The 27836-nt window shown below is 36.3% G+C and overlaps 4 protein-coding genes across 5 annotated transcripts; 2 read left to right on the forward strand and 2 right to left on the reverse strand.

Annotated features, from left to right (window-relative positions):
• Nucleotides 1–118: 118 nt before the first annotated feature.
• On the forward strand, nucleotides 119–1170 carry BNAA06G27820D. Its single transcript, XM_013788302.3, has 4 exons — nucleotides 119–262; nucleotides 753–804; nucleotides 891–1050; nucleotides 1143–1170. Exons 1-3 carry the CDS (start codon nucleotides 184–186, stop codon nucleotides 1039–1041), a joined length of 282 nt encoding a protein of 93 aa, XP_013643756.2. The 5' UTR covers nucleotides 119–183; the 3' UTR covers nucleotides 1042–1050; nucleotides 1143–1170.
• Nucleotides 1171–1686: 516 nt separating this feature from the next.
• On the forward strand, nucleotides 1687–4467 carry LOC106348542 (DDT domain-containing protein DDR4-like). Its single transcript, XM_013788301.3, has 11 exons — nucleotides 1687–1957; nucleotides 2090–2200; nucleotides 2352–2441; nucleotides 2518–2555; nucleotides 2658–2739; nucleotides 2857–2963; nucleotides 3050–3203; nucleotides 3303–3395; nucleotides 3473–3593; nucleotides 3676–3718; nucleotides 3928–4467. Exons 1-11 carry the CDS (start codon nucleotides 1784–1786, stop codon nucleotides 4178–4180), a joined length of 1266 nt encoding a protein of 421 aa, XP_013643755.2. The 5' UTR covers nucleotides 1687–1783; the 3' UTR covers nucleotides 4181–4467.
• An 86-nt stretch (nucleotides 4468–4553) lies between these two features.
• On the reverse strand, nucleotides 4554–7661 carry LOC106348541 (protein ROLLING AND ERECT LEAF 2). The gene is made up of 4 exons (XM_013788300.3): nucleotides 6496–7661; nucleotides 5881–6056; nucleotides 5566–5789; nucleotides 4554–5483 (listed from the first exon to the last, which is right to left on the reverse strand). The coding sequence occupies exons 1-4, from the start codon at nucleotides 7526–7528 to the stop codon at nucleotides 4703–4705; spliced, it is 2214 nt and encodes a 737-aa protein (XP_013643754.2). The 5' UTR covers nucleotides 7529–7661; the 3' UTR covers nucleotides 4554–4702.
• A 1576-nt stretch (nucleotides 7662–9237) lies between these two features.
• Nucleotides 9238–11499, reverse strand: LOC106348544 (dehydration-responsive protein RD22-like). 2 transcript variants are annotated; one of them, XM_013788304.3, is made up of 4 exons: nucleotides 11260–11499; nucleotides 11062–11109; nucleotides 10202–10899; nucleotides 9238–9696 (listed from the first exon to the last, which is right to left on the reverse strand). In XM_013788304.3, exons 1-4 carry the CDS (start codon nucleotides 11396–11398, stop codon nucleotides 9370–9372), a joined length of 1212 nt encoding a protein of 403 aa, XP_013643758.2. In that variant the 5' UTR covers nucleotides 11399–11499; the 3' UTR covers nucleotides 9238–9369.
• Nucleotides 11500–27836: the final 16337 nt, after the last annotated feature.

The following is a 27836-nucleotide window of genomic DNA, read 5'->3' on the forward strand; positions in this document are numbered from 1 at the left end:
TACAATCCAAATGTTCAAAAATTTTTAATTATTCAAAATTTCAAATTTGTCGCATAGCTCCGGAGTTTTTAAAATGGGCCAAGCCCAAAACACTCACACTCGTCTTCAAACAAATCGGCACCCTCACAGCAAAGTCACAAATACACTCACACTCGTCTTCGAAATATCTCTCTAACAGCGATAATGGCGGAATCACCGGCGCAGAGTGGTGCGGAGCTGGTTCCTCAGCAAGCTGAATCGGATCTGGCATCTCTCGTATTCGGTTTGTTTCCTCCATTTTCCAGATATTCTTTTCATTCTTAAGCAACATTTGGAGACTGCCATAGGAATCAGTAGTTCCGTATTCATACTCCCTCATCGCAAAAACTAATACAATTCGTTGTCAAAATCGAATGAAATGCTATACGATTTGGTATTTGAACCAGTTTGTGCATTATCGCTTGATCTAAATTCGAATTCGCGTTTCTTCTGGTGCTGAGATGTTTATTAGAAACCGCCATTGTTAGTTGCTTCTCTCGTAGATGAAAATAACTGTAGTGTAGGTGTGATACTATCGCCGTGGTCAATGTTATTTTATTCATGGATTAGATCAGTGCTGGGACCGAGATTACAGGTTAATATTTTCTACGTTTCGTTTTGAACAATGTGTATAGAGGCTTTGTGTCCCGTTGGCTTTATACAAATAGCATTAGTAGACTGACGAGTACATGTTTTCTCAATCAATGGTCCCCTGATGCATTTCAATTTGGCAGAAATGTCACAGCAAGTTCAGATGGGGATGGAGAATATGCTCAAGTTGGTTAAGTAAGTATATTACCTAACTAGTGGATACTGCTGACTGCTCTTATTCATTACCTCTTTTTCTCTTCGTTGGAATTAAAACTATGCAGCGAGATCGATCAAAACTCTGTTGGAATAAAGGACGAGATTGAGAAATCAAAGGATTATGCAATGGAGAAGAAAAGAGTTCTCGAGGAAGAGAAAGAACAGTTCCAGAAAGCTGCTTACACCATCCTTGACATGCTAAGCAACCGAGGCTAGCTAGATGCGGTACACTCAGATTTTAAACTCTCCTCTTTATCTTGACATGGAACTGCTAAATTCATTTTTATACCTAAAACGGTTCCTCATCTCTCATGTAGGAGGGGATGCATGCTCTATGGAAAGAAAGAAAAACTTCATCAGGTAAAAGAAATAATAGAAAATGTCCAAAAAAATCCACTTGGCTTGTATTTAGATTTGACTTTGCTATTACCATAAACTTTTAACACGGAGTGGTGAATTCAGAAAATACAAGTGGATGACTCTACAGTCACACACACACCTCATGATTAAGTATATTCGAATTGAACTTGAAGTGAAAGATTAATAAACAACAATGAACAAATGTCCATCGGTTTGTTCAACATGTGGTATATAGTATAACAAATGTACAATGACCAGAGATGTTTGAGACCATACGGTTGCATAATTCGTATGGATACCACTTACATTATCAGGAATCAAACTATCTACGGTTCAAGACTAGTGAAAGAAAGGAATTGTACAGCTGTTCAACTACAATCTCGTCTCAGCAAAAGTAAAATACTAAAATTTTAAGAATTTAGGAATTGAAGGGAAAAAAATCAACCCTAGGATGGGTCGGGGGTAAAATAGTAAATTGCAGAAAGCATCCCCCCAGTGGCGGGAGAATTCTCCAAAAAAAATTCTCCATTTATTAATATTCCCACTCCCCACAAAGCCCTTTCATCCTCTCTCTCTCTCTCTCACTCACTCTCCGAATATGGTGACTCTCCGCCAGAGACCAACGGTCGCGACCACAGAACCCGAACCGGTGTTGGAAAACTGCGTCGACGGCTTGACGATTCTCTCGGACGACGAAGATTCACCCTCAGACGCAGCAGTAAAGCACTTGCGTGGAAGCTGGGAACTTGCTTCCGTTCTTAACTTCATCAATGTATGAACCTCTTTTACGTGTTTAGATTCTAGGGCTTTTTGTGAGAAATTTATCTGCTTGTTGCTTTGATATAACTGGGAACTAAACGTTTCTAACATTGGTCATGTGATTTGGATGTTGCTGTGACAACAGGTCTTTCGACCACTTATCTCGGAAAAATTAAAGGTAACAGCTGAAGAAATTGAGATGGGTCTCATCGGTTCCGACGCTACAAATGCTCAGCTTCACATTGCACTTCTAAAGGTCTCGACTTTATCTATTATTCAGCTGTACTGACAAAAAAACATATTGCTTAAGTTTCACAAAAATCTCTTTTTGATTATTTTCTAAACCGTGCACACAAGTTTGTTTATTATTGCCCATAAGAAAAACACCTGGATCTGATTTTCGACAGGGAATACCACCGGTGAATAATAAATCGCTTGAGGGCGGAGATGCATGGATCACTGCGTTGTGTAAGAAACTCGATCCATGGTGGCCATCGGTAAGGCCCACTCTGACCTGTTTTTGAAACTGGTTATGGTTTTCCTTATTTGACTCATTTGATACCATTATTGCAGATTGCCAATGGTGAAATTCCTGTAACCGCTAACAAAGGGTATTGGTTGGTTAAATGATGTTACATCTTGCGAATTATGTATTGCTTCAGGTTGTAATGGTATGGTGTTGGTAACAACTTTCTTCTCTTCTTTATGGTTAGGGAGGAAATATCTGGATACAAAGGACTTGACCCTACTGATCGCCTGCAGTTTCTGAAAGCACTTTGTGAGCTTCGTGCCCAAGTAATATCTTGTTTTCATTTAGTATTTTAACTATATATTATGGTTACATTTCATTTGCTACTTTTTCTTACAAGTTTATTTTGTTTGTTTGTTTGTTTCCATTGGTTGATGATATAGCAAGATGATGCTCGTAAGTATATTCAAGAGAATGCCAATGAAGGAGCCCTGAATCCATGTTTCGGCAAAAGGAAGTTAGGAGGAGATGGAAAGAAGACTTCTTACTGGTAGTTACATTACATGTCCCATTTACTTCTTTCAATATTTTTACATTTGGGTTTGACTAACTTTCATTGTTTTTTTTCTGTTCTAGGTTTGATGGTAATGACATCCTGGGGTACAGATTATATAAGGAAGTCAATGAAATCTCAAAAAGCGCCAAAGCAAGGAAGAATGTGTTCTCAGATGCATCCTGTTTCTGCTGGGAAACTGAAGCAACCAATCTAGATGAATTTCAAAGAGTTGCTGTAAGCTTTTCGATTTTTTTGTTTCTGCTTCTAGTCTATAAGATTTGTTAAATGGTTTCATTTCCCATTTTTAATGATACTGATATGCTGTAATGGCAGAGAGAGTTATCATCAAGCAAAGCATCTTCTTTGGCTGCTGTCGGCAAGACGATTGAGACAGATGCCATACCCGTTGTTGAGAAATTTCATAAAGTACGTTTTCCACTGTTAGCTACATCCCTCAAGTTTGTTCTTTACGCTTATGCACATCTGCTGTATCATGTTAACAGAAAAAAGAAAGAGCCATCAAAAAGAAGATGAGGCAAGAGATGTTGGTTAGTGTCAACATATCCCGTCCTATCCGCTTTACCCGTTCTTGTCGTAACCGCAAGCCTGTTACGTACACCTTTGGTAAAGTCATTTTACTTGTGCTGCTTCCTCTTATTTGATCCCGTTACTCGTGGCTTATGCGTTTGCACATCTTATTACGCAGACGAGTATGACAAAATGATCACAGATGCTGTTGAGGATACAGAGTAAGAGCTCGACTGCTTTGTTAAGGGAACTTATCTAGTTTTAATTAGTATTTTCTTCTCAGATAATCTGATGAACTCGAATGTGAAAACTGTTGATCCCTCACCTGTTTTTGTAGAACTTAGAAAAATCAAAAATATTTTGAGTGGGTATGAGTGAAGATCTTTAGCATGAGGGAGGGAACTCATCATTCAATTATTTTCTTGATCAGTGAAACGGATAGAGATGACGAGGAAGGAATAGAGCAACAAAATGCCTCACTGGCGGGTTCAAACAACAGTTCTGAAGATACCAAGATGAAGTCAGCAGAGGATGTTTCTAAAACAGAGGAAGAAGCACCTGAAAGCGACATTGATGATGTGAAGGAGACCGAGAAAAGCAAGGAAGACTCAGAGGAAAAGATCCACTTTGGTGCCAAAAACAGGATGAGGCAAAGAGTAACTAGGAACTCAGCTCTCTGCTAGTTTGTAAACGTCTAACGTTGTTGAAGTAGTGGTAAAAGGACCAGTTATCGTTTTGTCTCTTTTTGGATGCTGGTGGAGAGACCGCAGAGGGTTTAGGACTTGGGAGCCGGATAGTTTTTCTTATGTTCTATGTGGATGTACTACATTCCCAACAATGTAGATCTTACTTGCTCACTATCGCCTATATAGGATGCTCAGTATTTTAAAGTTTCTTTGTGTATTTGTTTCTTGAATTGTGTTCTCTGGAGATGTTTTAGACTAGTCCTTATATTGTAGTTATGTTTCATTTTCTGTATTTCATAGTCCAAAAATGTTAGTAACAGTCAGGGTGGACGAGTGGTACTATCTTACCAACTTTTCTGCGAGACAGCACTAATCTTTTAAAGGTACAACTACTACAAAACTATTCAAACGAGTTCTTTTAATACATTAGCAGAGAAAGAGACATGTTTTCATCTTTTCTTGGGTCTAAAAAGAACTAAAACAGGTTCAGGAAGAGTTGCTCAAAAGAAAAAAACTGGTTCAGGAAGATAAAGTGGGTTTCTGAGCCTGAGATATGATTCTGAGCTTCTCGTAAGAGTCAGCACAAGCGTGAGCATAATCAGACAATGCCCTGAAGATCTCAGGCAATCTGATCTTCAAACTATTCAGAGATTTCTCCCTCACCTGAACACAATGCCTCTGGTGAGCTTCTTCTTCATCTTCAAGCCTTTTCTTCAAACTCTCCACAACAATTCTCCTCTCAGTCACATGATCATCTTCCCCACCTTCCTCCTCCACTGGTCCTCTCTTCTCCAAATGTTTCTGATACCATTCCTCAAACCCTTGCTTCTTCCTAATAAACTCCCTCCTCGTATCTTCGCATCTCTCCTTCAGCTTCATCTCCTCCTCCTGATGAAGCAGGATCGTTCTGATAACCGCTGCGAACGACGAGATGGCTGATTTGGCCACCTCGTCGGGTAGTTTCTCGAGACGGTCGTGCCACGAGTGGAGAAGGGCTTGGATTGGCGGATGCTGAGGCCTTGGAGGAGAGGAAACTCTCTCTTTGAGACTGCTCTCTATGGGGATAAGGTTGAGCTTCAACCAGGTGTTTAGAGAGTTAATGTACTGCTTCTGATGCGTCACGAGCCTTTCGAACTGAACGTGCCATTCTTCCAAGACGGTGCAGAACTGCCGCGTCTGCTGGTGATGCTGCTTTGTTGTTTCTTTCTGAGAGGTTGAGATCTCGAGAGATTTTAGCTCTCCGACAATGTTTAGTTGTGTGTCGTGTTGTATGCACATGTTTGACCACATCTTCGCCATCCTAGAAGAGATGTGTCACACGTTCAGAAAAATTAGTTGGCTAAAATGCTAATTTGAAGGAGAGAGAGAGAGAGAGAAGTTACCCTTCGACTAAGGAGACAAGTCTTGGATACAACTGGTCATCTCTTAAACGGTTTACTTCAGAGACAGTTGAATCCATGGATTGCATGTCGACGATGTATCTAGTGTGGAGATGACTCACGGCAGCCTTTGTTTTCTCCACGGTTTCTGCACTTGCGCCTCTTTTTTTATACCTGTTGAGTAAAGATACCTTCTTCTGATACTCTATCTTCATAAGCTCACCTTGCTTTAAAAGAGAGAAAAAAAAAATGTATTCAACTAGACATATCCTTCACACACGTAAGGTAGTAGAGACAAATGATCAGCTAGCTAGCTACCTTGACTTCATCATAGAGTTTCTTCTCCCATGCTAACAATTTGTCCAACACGGTGGCGTGAGTCTCATGCTCATCTGATTCTTGATCTTCTTTCCCACCTTCGCCGTTTGAAATGCCTCTCAATGATTTGTTCCAAGTTATAACCCGCATCACCCTAGCGGAATGATCAACATATCCTGATAAAAAAAGAAACAACACTTTGCAATAATGGAAGGGATAGGGAGAAAAGGATGTTAAAGTGTTTGATTACTCAAATCTATAACTTTGTTTAATATCTTTACACGTGAATAAGCAAATAAGAAAACCACCAGAGTCTATTAACTTAAAAGGTTCATTATTGGATTCTCAGACAAATGTCAAAGTAGACCATACCAAAAAAGTGCAACGTAAAGGAATATTGCAGACACTAAACCATGATCTGATCTACAAAAATAAAACTCTTTTAACTAAAGTTTTTTGTCTTAGAATGCCTTGTAATAAAGCTGAACCAGAGAACAATCACAATATACGACCAAAGGAAGTGTGAGTATTTTGGGTTTAGAAAAACACAATAATAAATGTATGATTCAATCAAAAAAAGAATAAGAGAAAGAAGAGGAGTTGAATATAGCATACCTCTGTTATCAGCAAAATTGGAGTGATAATGTAACCTTGTTGCTTCCAGCATCTTGGAAACCTCCTGTGCGCACTCTGACGCTTTCAAGAACCGATCATCAATCCCGTCCAGAATCTTCATCAGATTCACGTCTGACGCCGTGGTCGCACGCCGGAACTCCGGTGGAGCAGTGTTGGCATGCTCAATCTTATTCTTAGCTCTACCTTTCTCCTCCTCCTCCTCCTCTTCTTCTTCAACTTTCTCAGGTGTCTTTGGCTCCATCTCCTCAACACCAATGTGACCTGAGTTCTTACGGAACATGCCAGCTTTTTCCTCCTCCTCCTTCTCCTCCTCTTCTTCTTCTTCAATCTCTTCATTAAAGCGAAAGTTATGATTTTTTTGAGACTCAAACCCGTTTCCAACTTCCCTATCTTCTAAGTCAGGCCCAGGCACATTCTCCACCATGAAAAAGTAATCCCAAGCCAGGTTACTCGCCGGCGACGCACTCACAACCTCCGGCGTCTCTTGTCTCTTCCTACCCTTCCCAACATTCTCCGGCGTTCTCGGCGAAGACTCTTCCTCCTCCTCCACCTTACCAACACCCTCCTCCTCCTCCTCCTCCTCTTCCTCTTCATCTTCCTCCTCAATCGCCATATCATCAACACCACCCTTAACCTTCCTTCCTCTACCCGCCACACCCGTCGGCAAGCTCACGGCCCTTTTGATCGGAGAAGGAGAGAACTTCGGGAGAGGCGGAGGCGGAGGAGGGAGACTCTCGATAGGCGGAGGCGGCGGAGGAGCGGGATCCACCACCGCGGCGCGTTCGCTCTGTTTCTCGAAACGGCTCTGTTCCAAGAGATCCAAGGTTTGGTCGGATTCGCCGTGGCCGTAGTCGCTGAGAGCGGCTCCGGTGTTCTTTAACGCAATGGCGTATGCGAAATGGCCGGCGGCGAAAGCCTTGCTCGCCGTGACCGCTTCCTTGATTACGTTACGCCGCTCTTTGCATCTCGCCACCGACTCTTCGTTGTCGACCTTAGATTGCGCACACCCCATCGTGAACCCTCGGAGGTTTTTTGAGAGAGAGATGGAAAGGGAGTGAGTACTGACACAGTGAAGGACAAAGATGCGCACAAAGAGAGAAAGAAAGAGGTGTTGTGATAATTACCACGCGCCACCGCGAGTGGAGTTTATCTTTATGTACCTACTTCTCGTCTGAATATCCATATATATATTTTTTAAAATAGGCTGTCCTAACGGTCGGTCACATATCTCAACGCACTACGGCGTCGTATTCTGCATAACCTTTATAACACCGTAACGCTTTGTATCCGTTCAATCAACACACGAATGAAAATGCTTCTTTTGGTTTCCTTTTCTATTTTGCTCCTCTTTTCTTTTCTTTTGATCAAATCTTTTTTGTTTCCTTTTTAACGGTTTGAGCTGCAAGAGTTTGGTTCGTATGGGCACTTCGGTTATTTTTTCGGTTCGGTTCGGTTTGGTTAGTTCGGTTCTAGTATTTTTCCAACTAAAATAAACCATAATTAGTTTGGTTTGGTTTGGTTCGGTTTGTGTTCAGTTCAGTTTATATTCAGTTCGGTTTGTATTCGGTTCAATTTGTTTTTTGGGTCATTTTAATTAGGTTCGTCATAGTTTAATTTTTTTAAGATAAATTATGTAAACATAAACTATTTAAACTAAATTTAATATAAAACTGAAACAAAAAATTTCTAAAAGTCACAAAAAGTATATAAGAATTAAAACAAATGAAAGTTAACTAAAAAAAAAATCAACATCATTAATAATGTCTATTATATCATTATTAAAAAGTCTGCAAAGAATCATCTTCCATGTGCTTTTGTTTTTAATAAAATGTGCTTTAGTTTTTAACATCCATGTTCACATATATAAGAATATAAAAATACAGACTTTTTTATTTTTTTAAATCAAATATCTTGATGATTACATATTAGGTTATAAGAATATATGTTAATGAATGAAAAATGGAAATATGTGGTTTGGTATTAGAATTTTAGTATTGGTATTATTAATATATTTTTAATTTAAATAATTACAAAATATATCGGTTTAACCGGTTCGGTTTTAAAACCGAACCGAACCATTCGGGTTGGAAAAATCTTCAACCGAATAGTTTGAAATAGACTTTGGTTCGGTTTGAATCGGTTTCGGATCGGTTCATTCGGTTTGACTCGGTTTGGTTTTTTTGCTCATCCCTAAAATTAAAACATATGTGCCTAACCAGCTATGAGTTGATCTCCTGCGCGCGGATTTTGATTGCATGCAAATTGTATTTGGAGAAATTGAGTCTACTGTTTAAAGTTGGTTGGGGTTGGATGGACATGTTCTTTTTGTATGACACTATATTGTAGAAACTATCAAAACCTCGTGACTCTTCTTCTATGTGTTCTCCTTCTCATGTACAATTCGTTCTTTCTTTTTTCCCATGTACAATTATTGATGATTAAACAGAGGAGATAAAACTCTTCACACCTACTTTGTTAGACCATAGACATAGCTTCCGAACCTCGTGTTCTCCTTGATTTGTCGCTACACAGAGGTAAAAAAGATTTGCGTCCAGAGAAAGTGCATTGAACCTCAATGATAATGTTATATTTGAGACGTAAACTACTATTTGAATTAGTGGTTTTGGAAACTAGTATCACTAGATCACCACCACACTTGATTAATAATTAGTTTTATTATTGCTACACAACAAGAAGCAAGTAGGGTCATAAAAGACTCCGTAAAGCAAAACATATAAGATGCCTTCGGTCATTAATTATATGGAAACCACACACATATATATATGTATACATACAAAACATCCCAGAATATAGATCTTCTTATACATTATTATATAATATAGAAAAGCATATCTAGTAGCTGAACCAAACAACATGGGTTTCAGGGAGGAAATGGCAGACCGGAACACTCCCAGGCTTCACCTTAAGGACTTTAAAGGCCAAGTGGTTTGGGTTCCACGCCGAGGTGTTCTTGTGACATACCGCAACCGCTTTAGCACGCAACCCGTTCTCTCCTTCGAGGGGAACCGCGTAAACGCTCGTCATCATCGCCTTGTGGCAGTAGAACACAGCGAATGGGTACTTCTGTTTGTGACACACCACCGACTTGTCGTCTGACAACTTCTTTACCCCAGCCGCTGCGATTCTGTACTTTTGCATCGGTGCATTCTTCTCAGCCACCTGTTGAAGCCAAGGTTACATGTCAACCAGAATATTAGACATAAACACATTAGGCGTTGACAGAATATTAGACACACTAGACCGAACCAAACGTAAATGTCTTTTCTTATTTTCAAACCAAATAAACTAAACCTAGGGGTTTCAACCAGTTTTTGAGTATAAACAATTTATATGTTTCTTATTATTAGCTGAAACCGCACCGAATTCAAACTAAATATAAAGAAAATATAAGTGAAGACCTAAAAAACGAGCATAACCAAACCTAGTTGCAAATATTTTATTTAGTTTATTGTTTTTTTTGTCAAAATTTAAGTCTAATCAAACATAGCCGACTTGCTTTGGGAAAGCCTAAACAATTGAGTAAAGGGGTTTAGCAAAAAAAAAAAGTAACAATTTAAAGGCTTATTTTTATATATTTTAACTCAAAAATATTTAAAACTATTTCATTTGGCTATGTTCAAGCCATACCGGAAAAAAAAGATTAGCTTATGTTTTTTTTTTGTACCTCAGTGGAGACAGCACGAACGTGATCTTTGCCAAGTTTAGAAACGCTAAAGTCCACCATCGACTCCAAAGACGTAGCACAATACTTCTCCTCTCCACCGACTCTTTTCGCTTCACACTCCTCAATCGTTTTCTTCATCATCTCTGCTTCTCCCGAGCCAGGTTTCACCGAGAACGTGTTCAAGATCTCCGAGAACTTCTCAGACCCGAACGGCACCGTTTCCGCCTCTCCACGTGGCAAGAACGCAGTTTTGCCGTCGTAGCCGTCCTCCGCATTAAACCTGAGGTTCATAGCTTTTCCGGGAACCATGTCTTTCTCCAAGAAGAAGAGAGCCGCTTTGGGATCGTCGTGGAGCTGAGTCTCACTCGCTGCATAGTTATACACAAAAGGGTTATGTCCTGGTTTCACCCCAACGTAGACCGGCTTTCCCTTGTGGCGCGTGTGCACTATAACGCCACCTTTGCCAACTCCTACGTCGGTTCTCTTTCCTGGCTTCCCGGTGTGGACGCCGACGCCTCCTCCGTGGCCTTTTCCACCGCTAACGCTCACGTGTGTTCCCTTACCCTTGCCGGTGTTCACATGTACACCTCCCTTTCCAACGTTCACGGCGGTTCCTCCGCCAGGCTTACCTTTTCCGGTGTAAACGTTCACGCCTCCTTTCCCTACTTGGACGTTGGTGCTTTTCTCGTCGCTAAAATCTGCAACAATGAAATAATTTGGTAAGGAGACATCAATCGGCTACTAACGTACACTTCCAAAAATTACTAGCGATTGTATAACCAATCAACTTGTGACACATAACTTCAAATACATGTTATAAATAGTAGTATAATATATAGGAATTGTAATAAGTACTCAACCATATTTTTCTTTGCATTTAGGTCTATCATTTTCCATTTCTTGTATCTCTGTAAATATAAAACTTGGAAAACATTTTAAAGTATAGAAAATCATAATATATATACATAAGCAGATCCTAGAGAAATTAGAAATTAACAGTGTTTCACAAAACTAGAAGGAAACAAATATGGCATGTTAAAGTGAAAAAAAGTTTCAACCAGACGTAAAAAGATGGCGAAGAGAGTTTGGTATGGGAGTGTTTGGTAAGGCAGAGTTCCAATAACGCTCCGGTGTTAAATCAGCCGCAATGGCCGTGACTGAAACAAGGAGGCATATCAACGAAAGACGAATCGCCATTTCTGTGGGAGTTAGAATAGAAATGTAGTTTTGATGAATTTGAGGAGAAGAAGTGGGAGTGTACGTAGAATTTATAATGCAAGGGTTTTAGTAGAAAGATCTGAGGTTGAAGTATATTAAAGTATGGATATAGACGGCTAACACTTACCAATCTATTTAAGCTGGTTAAATTAAGTCGCATACTAGCTCCCTAACCACCAGTTGCCTTCAACTCCTTAAATGTTCTTGTGCCCATGTGTGGACAAGTGTTTTTAACTTCACCTGTATTTCTTTGCTGTGTGTTATTTACATACGACGTCGTCTTCTATCATATAGGTCCTTAATTTGGGCTGTCAAGGTATTATTATTGTTATTTTTATTAAAAAAAAAAAATTCTGTCAAGGTATTATTGTGCGACCATGTCAACCTACTCGCTGGGGATATTCTGATAGTGTCTTGACTCTTGAAGGAAGTCTAACTTGCCGAACCTATTTTATGTGGTTCACGCGAAAGGCCGACATGTGGATTATCCAAACACCACATCATTCAAAAATTTGGTATCTGAATGGATACTCTCTTATAAAATATGAATCAAGTCTTCATTAAATATGAATCAATAGGGCCTCTCCATCTTTCCAGAAAAATATATATGATTTTATCAGGATAAACACTAATATCACAAAAACACTCGTTTGCAACCACATAATCCTTTGTGATTGCCTTATTATTTTGTTGTTCACTATCTTACTTATTATTTTTATTTTTTTGAACTGATCACTATCTTACTTATGCGTTGAATATTGTGTAAGTATTTTCTCTGTATTCCTGGAGACCTTGATATTTTCTTCCTTGGTGCATGTCCATTTACTCCAGCAGCAGGCCCGACTTTGAACACATGCCTAAGATACATTGGTATGGGGCGGCATACAATTTATATAGTTTTTTGGTTTTTTTTTTGTTATTAGCACAAGAAAGGAAAAATGAGTTTTACTTAAACCTATTTCAAACAAATAACATAATAAATGCTTGAGTATTTTTTTTTTCTTTTACACAAAATGATATAGAAAGATAGTTTCAGAATTGATACTTTAAAAAGTTTTAGGGATATTGTAAATTTCTAATTGAAAACTTTAATGTCAATAAATGTTTTTTTAAAAAATTATCACTTAGACCATCCCCAATGTATTTAGTTATTTTTACTTCTAATATAGAATAACTTTATAACAGAGGTGAGATATGCTCCAATTTATTTTTCTAAAATATCAATCTCTAAATATAGAGTTAAAATAGAAGAATATTATTTCTTCTTCTATAAATAGAAAAAAATAACAATATTTATTATAAAGGAAGAAATATAAATGTGTTGGAGCAATTTTACTTCTCAATATTATTATAGAGTTGAAAATAACAATGAGTTGGAAATGTTTTGAGAACCTATATTTTTAGTTTTGAATTCAACCCGAAAAATTTAAAGACTGGCACTACCCAGTAGGTGACTTTGAGTCTTTGACCACTCAAGAAAATATATCGATAATGAGATAGATAAAAAATCTGCACGTAAAAGTATGTTCTCTGATAAAATCCTTAAGAGTTATGGTAATTTCCTTTTGAAAACCAAATAATTATTCCAAAGTTAGAGAGGCATTAATGAAGGTTGGTCACCGGCATGTTACGACGGTTCTTCGGTGTCATGTGGGCATGGATTTGTTCATTTTCGATCAATAAAGGATTCAAACCCAAACCTAAATAGAGTGAGTATATCGTAGTAGTAACTTGCGTGTGGACTTTTCAGACGAAGAGAAAATTAAAACGAACAACTAACTCATTTATACCTTACCAACACGTTCGTTTTGATTATTAGTTTTCGACTTATTTTATTATCAATGGTTGGAGAATGGGTGTACATCGATGTATTTAATGTTATTGATTCTAGATCATACAAATAATTTAGTAGAAGTTCTCACCCCAACAAAAGTAGAGTAACACCAACTTATACTCCTTTCCCTTTCTCAGAGATGAATGTTTTGTTTTTCACACATATTTAAAAAAAAACATTAATTATGTATTGTTTTCTAAAATTATCAAATTTCAATGTTTTTAACTAATAGTCTTTTAATAATTCTAATTACTTTTATTGAATTTTTTAAATTTTATATTGACAACATAAAAAATCTATTTTTCTGAAACAAAAATTTTCTCTAAAACTTCTATCTCATTGAAACGAAGGGAGTATCAGTTAGTGATATACATATAATGTACATGAAAAAGGCAACATCATGCGTAGCAAGATTTCTTATCCTCTTTTTTCTCCATTTCATTTTGATTCTTTATTCCACCCTTTCTGTTTGAATTCTTAGTTATTTTCAAATAGTCGGTTTTGAGTTTTCAATTAGAGATCTAGTTTTTTCTTGAGTTTTCAAGAATTAAGTTTTCAATCCATCAATACTATTAAAACTGAAGAGCCTTTTTTGAAGCCTCCTTCAAGTTTTGAAGTATTTACATATCTCTGCCACTGATATCTTTTTAGTCTATGCTTTTAATTAAATATTTTTATTTTATTTTTGTAAATCACAGTGATTATCCATTCAGTATTTAGAGTATTTAAACGATTCACACTATGGTTTATTTAAAGCAAGATTATTCTACGGTAACTGAAGATAAACAGACTTTTTTTTTTTGATAAACAGACTTTAATATTTCAAGAACTGAAAAAAATAAGACTTACAAAGCAAATATGGAAATAAAACCCAGAGAGAGATCGCATCGTCCTCTTCACCACCATATTGTTCTTCCAGCGCCATGTTCACATCTTCCTTCTTCACCCGTTCATCATCAAAGTTTATACCTGTAATGTTTGAAGTTTAGTACTCTACATGTAAAGCACGATAGTCTACAACTAAATCACATACCAAAATCACTACAAGAAAACATATTTTTTACGAGGGCAATATACGTTGTAATTTCGTCGTAAACGGGGTGTTACGACGAATGAACCTCGAAACACGTTTCGTCGTAAAACGCCCGTCGTAACCGACGTTTCGTCGTAAATGACTTGTTAAGTTTACGACGAAATATATTCCTCGTAAAGCGCAGGGCAGAGATTCGTCGTAAACGACACGTAAAATTTCGTGGTAAACTCCACGTAACGGATTCGATGTAAAGCACACGTAAACATTTTCGTTGTAACACCCTCGTAAATATTTCGATGTAAACTCCACGTAACATTTCGATGTAAAGACCACGTAAAAACTTCGATGTAAAAGACTCGTAAATATTTTCGACGGTAATCAGTAGTAAATGTTTACGTCGAGCCTACATCGACGTTTCGTTTTATAATATATTTTGAATATTGTTTTTAACCTCAAATATATATATATATATATATATATATATATATATATATATATTTGAATTTATTTAAAATTCAGAATTTTAAATAATTTTAATTTTAAAACGAAATATGAAAATAAAAAACATATATAAAAAAACATTTAAAAGTCTTAATATTTAAATTCATAATACAAACCGAAATATTAAAAAAACTACATATCATCGAAGTAGTCGGTGGGGTAGCTCGGCTGTTGACGGGTTGGATCGGACTCTTGGGGATCTCGTACTGGCAACCCAAGAGCGGCTCGTCTCTGACTCAACATTCTCTGCATAACCGGGTTTCCCACGACCATCACGTCTAGCAAATCCTCAAGAGAGTCTAAACGAACCTGCTGGCTATTCATTCGAGCTTTCATCTGAGAAGTCTTTTCATCCCGTCTCGAAGTGTATGACGAAGTTGCCCTTGCAACTTGGTTAACAGAGCCTATACCGACTATTCGTCCCTTCTTTCTAGGAGCCAGCTATAAAATTAAAACATATATTAATATAGTTATTAAAAATAATGTAAACAAAATTTTTTAGTTGTACTACCTCTTCGAAGATTCTGTCGGCTTCTTCGGTGGACAATGTGACGGGTAATCCATCGGGAGACTCCTGAGTTAGTTGCATCTCCCGTTCTTCAATCCGAGTAGCCACTGCTTGAGCGAGTTTCTCAGATGCAGGATCTACAAAAACTCCGTCGGATGTGGCGTGAGTCATCTTGAATAGGTCAGACAGAGATGGTAAGACTCCCGTCTTCTCCAACTACAAAAAAAAAATATTAAAAATTATATTAATTGAATATTTTAAAATAAATATTTAAAAACAAAACTTACAACTTCTAGACGGATGCCTGCATGTGGTTTTTGGCCGGTTCTGTGAAGCATGGGCAAATTACCATCTTTATCCTTCGTTCTTCGAGAAGCCGAGCACGAATTGGCCTTTTTGATCGAAGAGGGGTGCTTCCAATAGGAGATGAGGCCATCCCACACATCCTTCGTGAGCTCAGTGGGCTTTCCCTCATACCCGTCGAGCTCCCACTTGTCCTTCCAATCGGAGACTGTGTTGCAGAGGCGGATCTTTGCTTTTGCAACGAATTCCGCCTTCACCATCTCGGTGATTCCCAAAGACCAATGTCACTTTTGCTGAAACACAAAAAATTTGAAAAAATTACATATAATAATAATATTTTAAAAATATATACATATTTAAAAGTGAAAATTTAATTAAATTTAAAAATCTTACCGCAAACATTTTAAACCAAGTGATCTTAACGTGATTTGGAGTCTTGCTCCAGTTCGGACATGCCCCGTCGTAGTAACCTTTAATCGTTTTCGAAACGCTCCGGCCAACACGGTTGTTAGCTCCAAACCTGAAAGGAAAACAATTTAACCGTTAGAAAATAAAAATAATTTAAATTTTAATGTAATAAAAATTAATAACTTACCAATAAGTTCCTCGGGGTCTATCGGGGTCTAGAACATCCAAACCCTCCCGTCCAGGCTGGGCAAGCAAATCCTCTACCGTATATCTCGCGAATGGGGCATATGAAGGCACACGCAAATCCGGATGAACTGCACCTTCTGGGACAGGCTCAGGTGCAGCCGCTGGAGGAGGAGGTGGAGGCATATGCGGTGGAGGCATTTGCGGTGGAGGCATCTGCGGTGGAGGAGGACTCCAAGCAACTCTCTGAGAAGGCTGAGAGTCTGGAACTGCGGTGGAGGATGATGGACCGGAAGACGATGGACCGGAAGAAGATGTACCGGAACCATCGTCGCCAAACATATCTTTATAACTAGCTGCTCTGGATTTTCTTCTAGGAGCCATCTAAAAAAAACTAAAATAAATTTAATCAGTTACGACATAATAAAAATATTATTCCGTTACCTAACTAATCACCTAAACTAATTACCTAACTAATCACCTAAACTAATTCCGTTACCTAACTAATCACCTAAACTAATTTAAAAAAAAAAAAAAAGAGAGAAGAGAGTGTTTACCTTAGAGAGAGCAAAGGAATTTGGGAGGAATGAGCGAGGCAGCCTTGCTCTCGGCGTCTCCTTATATAGATTAGGATTCGTCGTAAAAGCGACGTAAATTTACGACGAATTTACCAGGCCCGCGTTTTTCCATTTACGACGAATTTACCAGGCCCGCGTTTTTTCATTTACGACGAAATTACCAGGCCCGTGTTTTTTGTTTTACGACTAAATTACCAGGCCCGTGTTTTTCCATTTACGACGAAATTACGACGCTTAACCCTAAACACCGAGAATGAAATCCCTAAACCCCAAAGTCACATATCATCTAACATCATATCTTATTTCATACTACTTCTTACTCTTTCTTTTAGAAAATGTTACAATAGAGAAATCCAACATTTGATACATATATTACATCACTCTAAAGTTTTCGTTCTCATCACTATTACATCACTCTAAATCGTTTTCGTTCTCATCACTATCATTACAATCATCATCGTCGCTTCTCTCGAACTCGTCTTCACGTGCTTCATCTGTCGCATCTTCGGGAATATCTTCATATTGAAAGTTTTGCGGGTCGATCAAAAGGATTTCATCAGTTGGTTGTTTGGTACCTCAACTTCAGTGATAGCGTATTCTTCTTGCAAGGGCGGTTCTTCTCCAACGACAATGCGTCCACGAGGTGTAACTTTGATAGCAGTTACCCAGTTTATCCCGGAAGTTCGAAGCCGAGGATAAGGAAGGAAGCTAACTTGCTCGGCTTGTGAAGCTAAAATGAAAGGCTCAAATTTGTTGTATCTTCTCCCAAAATTGACATCCACAACACCAAATTTGTTATACCGAATCCCTCGGTTCACAACAGGATCGAACCATTCACATTTGAAGAGGACGCATTTTAGCTTCAATAACCCCGGAAATTCCACTTCAATAATCTCCTGCAATATCCCGTAAAAGTCTGTTTCACCTTTCACACATATTCCGTAGTTACTCGTTGCCCGATGTCTCCCATACTCGTATGTGTGAAAGGTAAATCCTCGTGTGAAATACATAGGTGATGTGGTGACCTTTGCAACTGGACCTTGAACCAATTCGTGAAACCATACGGGATAATAAGGATCGTCATAATCAACCTGCAAAAAACATATATATATTCTTAAACACTTACTTAATTAATATAATAGTATGAGATATATTACCTGCGATTTTAACCACTTGACAAAGTGCTTATCTTTACGTGTATCCACATCAGTTGCAGATATTCCTGGTATTGCTTCTTCAACTTGAGATACAAACATCCTGCAAATTGAACAAATAATCAAATCATACATAATTAACTTTAATTCATATAATTAACATTCACAAAAATATTTACCTTTCAAAGTAACGGGTCATTACATCCTCGCAGTTGAGCAGAATATAAGTGTGGGCACTATGTTTATCTTCTTCACATGACCACCATACTTCTTTCGTTTTACCACCAAACCGTCCAATTTCGCAGAAAATGTCAGGAACACCATCAATTGGATATGATGTCGGTACTCCACCATCATCATATCTCCTAGGAACTTTTTTTCTCGTACGAACAGCTGGAGCAAAGTAGTATGATGTGAAGTTAGATGTTTCGGCTGTCAAACTCCCTGCAACTATTGAACCTTCTACCTTTGCAAGATTTCTTGCTTTCCCCTTCAAATGTTTCATCTGTCGCTCATACGGATACATCTATCCGTTGTGAACAGGTCCACGAAGCAATGCTTCATACGGTAGGTGGACAACTAGATGCTCCATGACGTCAAAAAATGAAGGAGGAAATATCTTCTCCAGGTTGCACAATATGATCTGAATGTTCTGATGAAGTTGTTCGATGACTTCTTCTTTGAACGTACGTGTGCTAAGATCTCTGAAAAATGCTCCGATGGCTGTATATTTTAAAAGGAATCAAATTAATAACATTTCGTAACATATGTATATATAAATTTATAATTACCTGCAAGTGCTTCGTGGACATTTGCTGGAAGGAGCTCGGCAAAAGCAAATGGAAGCAGTCGTTGCATAAACACATGACAATCATGACTTTTCATTCCGGAGAACTTTTGACCTCGTTCAATACATCTTGACATATTTGAAACATAACCATCAGGAAACTTAACTTCCGATGCAACCCAGTCAAACAAGGTTGTTTTGGCTGCTGATGACAACCGGAAGATGGGAACATGAACGTTTCCATTGCTCTTGATATGTAACTCACTTCTTGAGCAAATATCAGGTAAGTCCATCCTTGACTTTTTGTTATCTTTTGTCTTCCCAGGGACGTTAAGTAATGTATTCATGATGTTCTCAAAAAAGTTCTTCTCGATATGCATGACATCCAGATTGTGGTGTAAGAGAAGATCCTTCCAATAGGGTAGCTCCCAAAATATACTCTTCTTAATAATCAATGTCCGCTTCGATCTGCTGGCCGGTGAGATATGGAGGAGGACTGTCTCTGACAATTTTTTTGTGTCGAAACAATGTCTTATTTCTTCTGTACGGATGGGCAAGTGGAAGAAACCGACGATGACAATCAAACCAACAACTCTTCCTACCATTCTTCAGTTGGAAAGCATCCGTGGATCCAAGACAATACGGACAAGATAATCTTCCATGTGTTGTCCAGCCAGACAACATCCCATAAGCAGGGAAATCACTTATCGTCCACATCAGAACTGCTCGCATCGTAAAATTGTTTTTCAAAGAACAATCGTACGTCCTCACCCCTTCTGACCACAATTGCTTTAGCTCTTCTATCAACGGTTGAAGAAAAATATCAAGAGACCGTTTTGGATGCTTCGGCCCTGGGATTAATATGGTCAAAAATAGAAATTCTTGTTCCATGCACATATCCGGCGGTAAATTATACGGCGTAAGAATGACTGGCCACAAAGAATATTGTCTACCAGACATTCTAAATGGACTAAATCCATCGGTGCATAACCCAAGATAGACATTCCGAATATTTGTAGCAAAATCTCCGTGTACCTTGTTGAAATGTTTCCACGCTCTTGCGTCTGATGGATGTGCAACCTCACCATCTCTCTGGACATGTTCGGCATGCCACCTCATCGACGCAGCAGTCCTCTCAGATTGATATAATCTTTTCAATCTGTCTGTAATTGGTAGGTACCACATCCTTTGGTACGGTACCCTATTCCTCCCACGGCCTTGCGGTTTGAATCGTGGTTTTTTGCAGAATCGACACTCTTCTAACTTGTCATTTTCCTTCCAGTAGATCATGCAGTTGTCGATGCAAACATCAATCATCTCCGAGGGTAACCCAAGACTATAAACCAATTTCTGAATCTCATAATAAGATTCAGCAGACACGTTGTCTTCTGGCAAATACTCTTTAAACAACTCCGCCCATGCATCCATGCAATTCTCAGGTAAATTATGATCCATTTTAATATTCATCATTCTAGCTGCTAGAGACAATTTAGAGAGACCTTCTCTACAACCAGTGTAGATTGGTTGATTTGCAGCATCTAGCATTTCATAAAACCTTTTTGCATCCAAATTAGGTTCTTCTACATTTCTAGTTCCATCTGCTATTGTTGTAGTTGTTTCTAAAAATGCATCACTAATCATATCTTGAACCCTATCATGATCTACCATCTGCGTCTCTTGATGATAATTATATTCATTATGCACATAATTCAGTTCTTCATTATGATGAGCAACCTCAAAATTAGCATTACTACTACTAGCTTCATTTCCCCCATAACCCTCTCCATGTTGATACCAAATGTAGTACTGTGGTGTAAATTCTCTGTTTACTAAATGATTCCATACAGTTTCACTACGTGCAAATTTCGAATTCTTGCATTTTGAACAGGGGCAGAACATCTTACCGCTTTCCTGCGTGATCGGTGTACAGCCCGCCTGGTGCATGAATGTCTCTAGCCCGTTCAGAAATGCATTTGTCACTCTCCCATCGGAATCTTTGTGCAAATACATCCAACTTCGTAACTCGTAAATACTACCGCCACCGACCATTTTTTCTTCTATTTTTTTTTTAATTTTTTTTTCCGTTTGGGTCTTGTGAGGAAGAGATTTGTGTGTTGTGAGGAAGAGAGTTGTGGAAAATGACATATATATAGAGAAATTTTTGAGTTGGGTAGTTGAAATATAACAACGATTTTACAAGAAAACTTTTACATGGATTTTACAGAGTTTTTTTACAACGACTTTACAACGAACTTCGATAAGTTTTTCACCTAAATATATAGGTAACATGATTCGTTGTAATATCGATGTAAAGTTTTCTTTTCGACGTACTTACGTCGTAATATTACATGGCGTTTACGACGAAATTTGGTTTCGTTGGTTTCGTCGTAATTGCGTTGTTAACCCACCATTTACTAATTCTAAGACAACGATAAGGAACCTGTGTCGTTCGTCTGTCTGCCAATTCAGTGGAACGACAAGGAGAAAGTGGACGGAAGTGCAGCTGGTTTGTACTTGAGAGGAACCTTTGACGATGGTCGGAGGTTCCACTCAAGTATAAACCAACTGCACTTCCCTCCATTTTCTCCTTGTCGCTCCACTGAATTGGCAGACAGACGAATGACTCATGTTCGTTATCGTTATCTTCGAAATAGTAATTGGTGGCTGAATGAGGAGTTGTGTGTTGTGAGGAAGAGAGTTGTGTGTTGTGAGGAAGAGAGTTGTGGGAAATGACATATATATAGAGAAATATGGTAAGTTTTACATGGATTTTACATGGAAAATTTACAATGCGTTTACAACGAATTTAGGTAAGTTAAAGCACATTAAATACACGTTGTCACCTTTATATAACGGTAACATGATTCGTTGTAATGTCGATGTAACGTTTACAACTATTTCGCATTCCACGTACTTTCGTCGTAAACTTACATTGACTTTACGACGAAAATATTTCGTCGTAAATTACCATGGAGTTTACGACGAAGTTATGTCTCGTCGTAATTGCGTTGTAAAGCGTATGTAAATTTACGAGGAAATTATTTCCTCGTAAAACGCTGTTGTTACTGCTACGTTTTCTTGTAGTGAATGTACACCAAAAACCACAGAAAATGCAATAATTATTCATTTCAAGTTGCAGATTATTAATTGAGAGACGAGGAACACAAGAAGAAACTACATACATAATTCATGTTGCATTTTATTGGAATATTTTTAATCTATGATTTTAGTTAGATGTTTTTTTTTTATGAAACTCACAGATAACCATCTCATTATTCTGTATAATCTTTTTCCACTTATTTAGTTAATTTACTGTGTGTAATTATATACAAAATTCCCATTTATTTTGAATATAAATTTCGAGATTAACAACTATGAAACAAACTCGCTAAGTTTATTTGCAAATCTTTTTTTTCAAATGCAATTCTTAAAAAAATCTAATTTTTAACTAAGCATAAACTGGTATAAAATAGCAACTACATTGTGATATTCTATCTCAACTGAACAACTTCAATCATTCAAAAAAATTAATCATATATGTATATCCCCAGAATATTCCTAATTAAAACGATTTTATATGTTTACTATCCTAATAGTTTTCTAGCGATAGAAAGTATATAAATAGCCTTTCAAACACAACAAATATAACCATTCTAAACCTCCAAACTGTCTACCGTGATCTACACTTATGGGTTCCATAATCAAAATCAGCAATCTAAGTGATGTTAAGCCTTTCAAATCTGCATACAGAGTTCAGGTGAAAGTGCTTCATACGTGGAAGTCATGCAATCCCCAATTTGGTTCTTCTCTTCAGATGGTTCTAATAGACGAAAATGTAAGCCCTATGATTATGGAATTATCATCTATTATATATTTATAATATATGTACTTCAGCCTTTTTTACATGTTTTAGGGTGTGAAAATCCATGCCAGTTGCAAACAATCATTGTTACAACACCTCGGGACACTGTCGAGATGGAGAATGGAAAGTTATTACTAATTCAGTTCTAATATTAGGTGACTGAATAGTCCTTACTTACCTTATTTTTTAAAGTATCATGTAGCATGGCATCTATGTTATTCCTCTTTTATAGATCTTGATTCTTGAATGGTTTGCAGTACATCCTAACTGTAAAATAAAACACAACATAAGAATCTTGTTATGGCTAAACACGTTAGGTTTGTAAATAATTTCAAACAGTTATATAAATAATTTTATCAAAATCTTAGATTTGTATACAAATATACTATTTTTTCTCGCCAAATGTATTTTCAAATCTTTTATTAATTGCAATTATATATATATTCAAAAGAGCATAAAATCCGCAAATAAAACCACATTGAAGAGCATCTATACATAACAATATGGAATATACTTGGATATTAAAGAAATTTATTTAAAAAATAAGTAATATCTTCTGAAATAGATATATACATAACAATATGGAATACAACCAATCATTTAAATTCATTGATTTTCAACATATCAATAAGAAACAAAAAAAACAGGAAACCGCGAATTTTGTTAACTAAAAATAAAAACGGGTTAATAAATTTAATACAGATAAACATGACTATATTTAAATTATTAATATATACCTTTTTTAAACAATTATATATTTTGTTTTAATAATAAAAATTATATATTTTAAAAATAAGACAAGTAATATTTATTTAAGCCGATTGGTTTCTTTAATCTCCATATGAAGGTTATTTTTTATTTTTTATTTTCTATTAACTGATGCATTTGTCTGAAAATAACAAAGGAAGAAAGCAATTAGTCTTCCGATCGATGAAGATCAAAACAGTGATATCGGTTTGGGCCAATTTTGTTTTTGGGCTGTTCTAAAGCGGTTGGATCCTTAATAACACCTCATCTTGGTTTATATTGATAAAAATATTGAAAAATATTTTTCTGGCCCACTGTTTAGTCCATTCTTAATAAATTAATTCATATAGAAATTTTTTTAAAAAAAAATCTAAACATTTTAAATTAATGTTATAAAATATATATTATAAAAAAACATTAAAAACATATATATTAAAAATATATATTATAAAAAATATATATTAAAATTTTTTTTAATATATATTATATAAAAATATGAGCAATTTTAAGGTTAAGATAAAAATATGTTATCCTATAACGTTATAAAAAAAATCTATAATCTCACTTTTATTCCTAAGTTATACTTAAAAACATAAATATGATATATGTACTATATATTTTTTGCATATTTAAAATTTTGAAAGTGCATATAGATGATTATCTATCTTGGTGTTTTAGTTAAAAATAAAATAATATATATATATATATATATACTATTAAACTAATAAGAACTGATGTCACTTACTCAAAACATAAACTAAAATCTCAAATATGTATCTCTGAAATAGTATCATGCATCCTAATATGTGTTTTACTATATACAACTGAAGTATACATTGTTTGATATTTAAATTTAACATCAAACAAATCCCGCGCTTTTAAAGTGCGGGTCAATATCTAGTTAGATATTAAAAAGTTCAAGCCTTTTTTTCAAAAATTGAATTTTCAATTATTTTCAAATCATCGGGTTTTCAATCAGTCAGTTTAAAAAAAAAATACAGAGATCTAAAATTTCAAAATTTTCTTGAGTTTTTAAGATCCATGGCCTTTTCTTTTTCTTTTTGGTCATTCTTAACAAAATTATTCACTTATAGATCGCAGCCCAGCTCAATCTTTCAATTCGAAAATCCATCAGATTAGAAAACAATACATTAACAATCAGAACTATGGCGCTGACTTTTCCCAGCCACTTAATCTACACGAACCGATAACAGATAACGAAGACGAGAACGCCATATTGACGAGAACTGGAGCCTATTGGCTCACTGTGGATGAGCTGGATATCATCTTTGACCACCAGCACCTGTTCGATGTCATCAACGTCGTTGTGATACCGCCAGGCCGTCAAGGATTTTACAGAATCGATAACCCCTATCTAGTTGACCGCAACATATTACGCCGGCGCGTATACCGCCAGGGTGGAGCGGCTGATCTTGTATGTGATAAGAAGAGTCGATAAATTTTATAGTGATAAATTTTACTTGCGTGTAATAAGAATTATTAATTGTTATATTAAAGGAATATCAATTTCTATATTAATGGAATATCTGTTTCAATGGAGAAAAGAAGAAGAAAAAGGCAACACAAACTTATAAATTAACAACACAATATATAAAACGTAAACATAACCATTCCATAGTTTAGTGGCAGACGAGTAATCTAAATAACATTGATTCAAATGTCCTCCACTACATTTCATCATGTAGCCGATCCATTTGAATATTCTGAAAAAATATCAATCTGTGAACTGTTTTTTTAATAGAAATTTGTCGGAGTTTTTTCTTAGGTACCGGACACAGTTAATAAAAAACATGAACATATTACCGTGCGGATTGTTTTAATAGGACGAGCTACGGGAAGCCTGTTTAACAATGATGGGCCTGCCTACAAACCCTGAAACGTCTCCCCAGAATTTAGCATTGTACAAACTTTAAGATTCCGAATAACCCGAGTAGCAGAAAAGATGGGCCTGCTTTACCCAAAAGGCCCGACATCAATCGTTGAGTAAACCCAATACTACCTAAACGTAACAGTGTATACCTCCAAGTAATTTGCATATAGGGATAACCCTAACTATCTGAATTCTTCTGTAACGTTTTGTAAAATCAGTAGGAACTTACACACCCAAGATAAAAAGAATCTTGATCAAAGTATACACACACACATGTCGAGAGATATGATTTGCTTTCTTACTAGTAAAATAAAGATTGAAAACTGAAAAAGCATAAAGATAAAAGATTTGATCATTTGTGAGAAAATGGGGGAGAGTGAGTGAGTGTTATCAAACTGTCCTGCTTTCACCGACCATTAGGCCCACAACTTCTGATATGCTCTATAAGACTTGGTAATAACAGTGATTGTTTCACGGTTGACGGTTAATCATTATTAATTCATTACTAAATAAGTCAACAGACGAAGTAAAGAAACGAGAAACAATTGATATAATATAACTGGTAGTTTTAACGGGTTGTATATATATATCTTACATAATATAATATAATGGGTTGCGAAAGCAAGTTACGTAACCATACTATCGTTGACAAATATAAATTGACACCCACCTTAGTTAACGTTGTAACTAGTTAACTACGCAATGATAAAGAAGGTGGTCACTGGTCAACTATCACCAACTTACGCATACGAGAATGTGTATAAATTTTAATTTTCCAATACCAAATAAAATGTGAGACAATGAATTACGGAAATACAGGTTTGAACAGAGGGTACATTCTCTTCTCATAATATAACAAAAAAAGAAAACAATAGTCTTTGTCTAGTTTATATACACGGCTTAACGACAAAGACTAACAACAACTAAAATATCATATAAACGATGAATAAAATGGAACATCCATTATCAAAAAAATTAAAGGAATTAATTAGGATAAATTGGGAGCCAGCTGCATAAATGAATTTGATAACATATTAACATCTAATCATCTATCTCTGCAAACGTTCACTTTTGGGTTATTCAATATAGAATTAGAAATGGAAGAACGAGTGATAGAAATTGGTGTTTACAAGGAATACTTTATCGAGTAGGATGAACAAAACTCCTATACTAATTGTATAAATATTATATTGGAAGCACATACCCTTTATCTTGCAATGTAAGCTAAGAAAGAAAAACAAAAGAGAGAAAGAAGTATCCAATAATGAGCACGCACGATCACGATCCATCTTCTTCGATTGACCTATTAAAGGGAAAAAAGAGAGAGAAGTGGGGACCCTAAAGTGAAGAGACATCACTTTTTTAATCTTAATTCGCTTGCATTTCACTGGGAAGGCATTAGTATCTTCTGAGACCTTTTAGTTAGGACCACTCTTTTGCACCTCATTTCGACACTTACTTCCACTATAGAATCTTTGTCTCATCTCTTTGCATGTGTAAGAGAGAGAGAGAGTTTTGTCTGTACCCATCTGATTTTCACACATGCATCCGTATCTATAGCTACATTTTTCAACATGAAATGTTTATTACTCATCAGTCACTTGTAATAATGATTACATGGAAACCTCAACGTAGAATTGTTGGATTCACATTGCTACAGTATGAACTATGTATAATATTTCTCTTGCGTCTGTTTTCGCAAAAGTATCGCTTTGGCAAGAGATAGAGAAGAAGATGAATAACATAAGCTTTAAAACACTACGTAATTTGTTTACAAAAAAAAAAAAAACCACTACGTAATATTTTCCATTATGCCTATTTTCTGTTTCTTTTAAGTTTTGTAACCCTAGTATTTAGTTTCCGTTTGAACCCTTATTTAACATACTCGTTCATTCTTTTTGTTATCTGACCGTGGGATGCATAATCGCTAACTCATTGTTCAGATTCAGCATATAGAAGGCGCTTAACCAAATCCTTCCACCTAGTGAACCATTTCAGCTTATATTTCGTAAGACAATAAGAAATAGAATGGGTCATAATTACATATGACATTTCATATCATGCTTTTGTGTTGGGATACTACGTGGTAATAAGCTACACATGTTGTTAGTTATTGTGGTTTCTTTTAAGAGTACATGAACTGATGTTGATTGTACATTGATTGGAGATGGATGAAGTCGCAAGGCCAAAACCATGATTGATTTTGTTTGTTTTGTTATTATTATATTTTCAAGTGTATAACTTTCATCACATCAACTGACGCGTTTTTCATAATTACGACCACTGCGCTTTTCTATGTATACAAAAAAATATTCAAAAGTGCGGTTCACAATTTTCAGGCGATCGCGTTGATAGTTTCATTTTGCTATTTCCTTATAAAATAAAAAATATAATAAAAATAAAATTACTTCAATATATTTAAAAAATAATATTCTTCTATATTCAAAGTAAGAATATTTTTTCCTCACATATAAAGAAAAATATCAGTTATTTTAAAAATAAATAGAAGTAAGTTAGAATATAATTAAGTTACAAAAAAAGTTAGAATATAATTATCTATAAATGTTAATACAAAATCAAATACAGTATAAAATTAGTTTGGAGATGCTAAGTTTTCGTAAAACTAAA

Source organism: Brassica napus, chromosome A6, assembly GCF_020379485.1.
Source record: "Brassica napus cultivar Da-Ae chromosome A6, Da-Ae, whole genome shotgun sequence".
Classification (NCBI taxonomy): Eukaryota; Viridiplantae; Streptophyta; class Magnoliopsida; order Brassicales; family Brassicaceae; genus Brassica; species Brassica napus.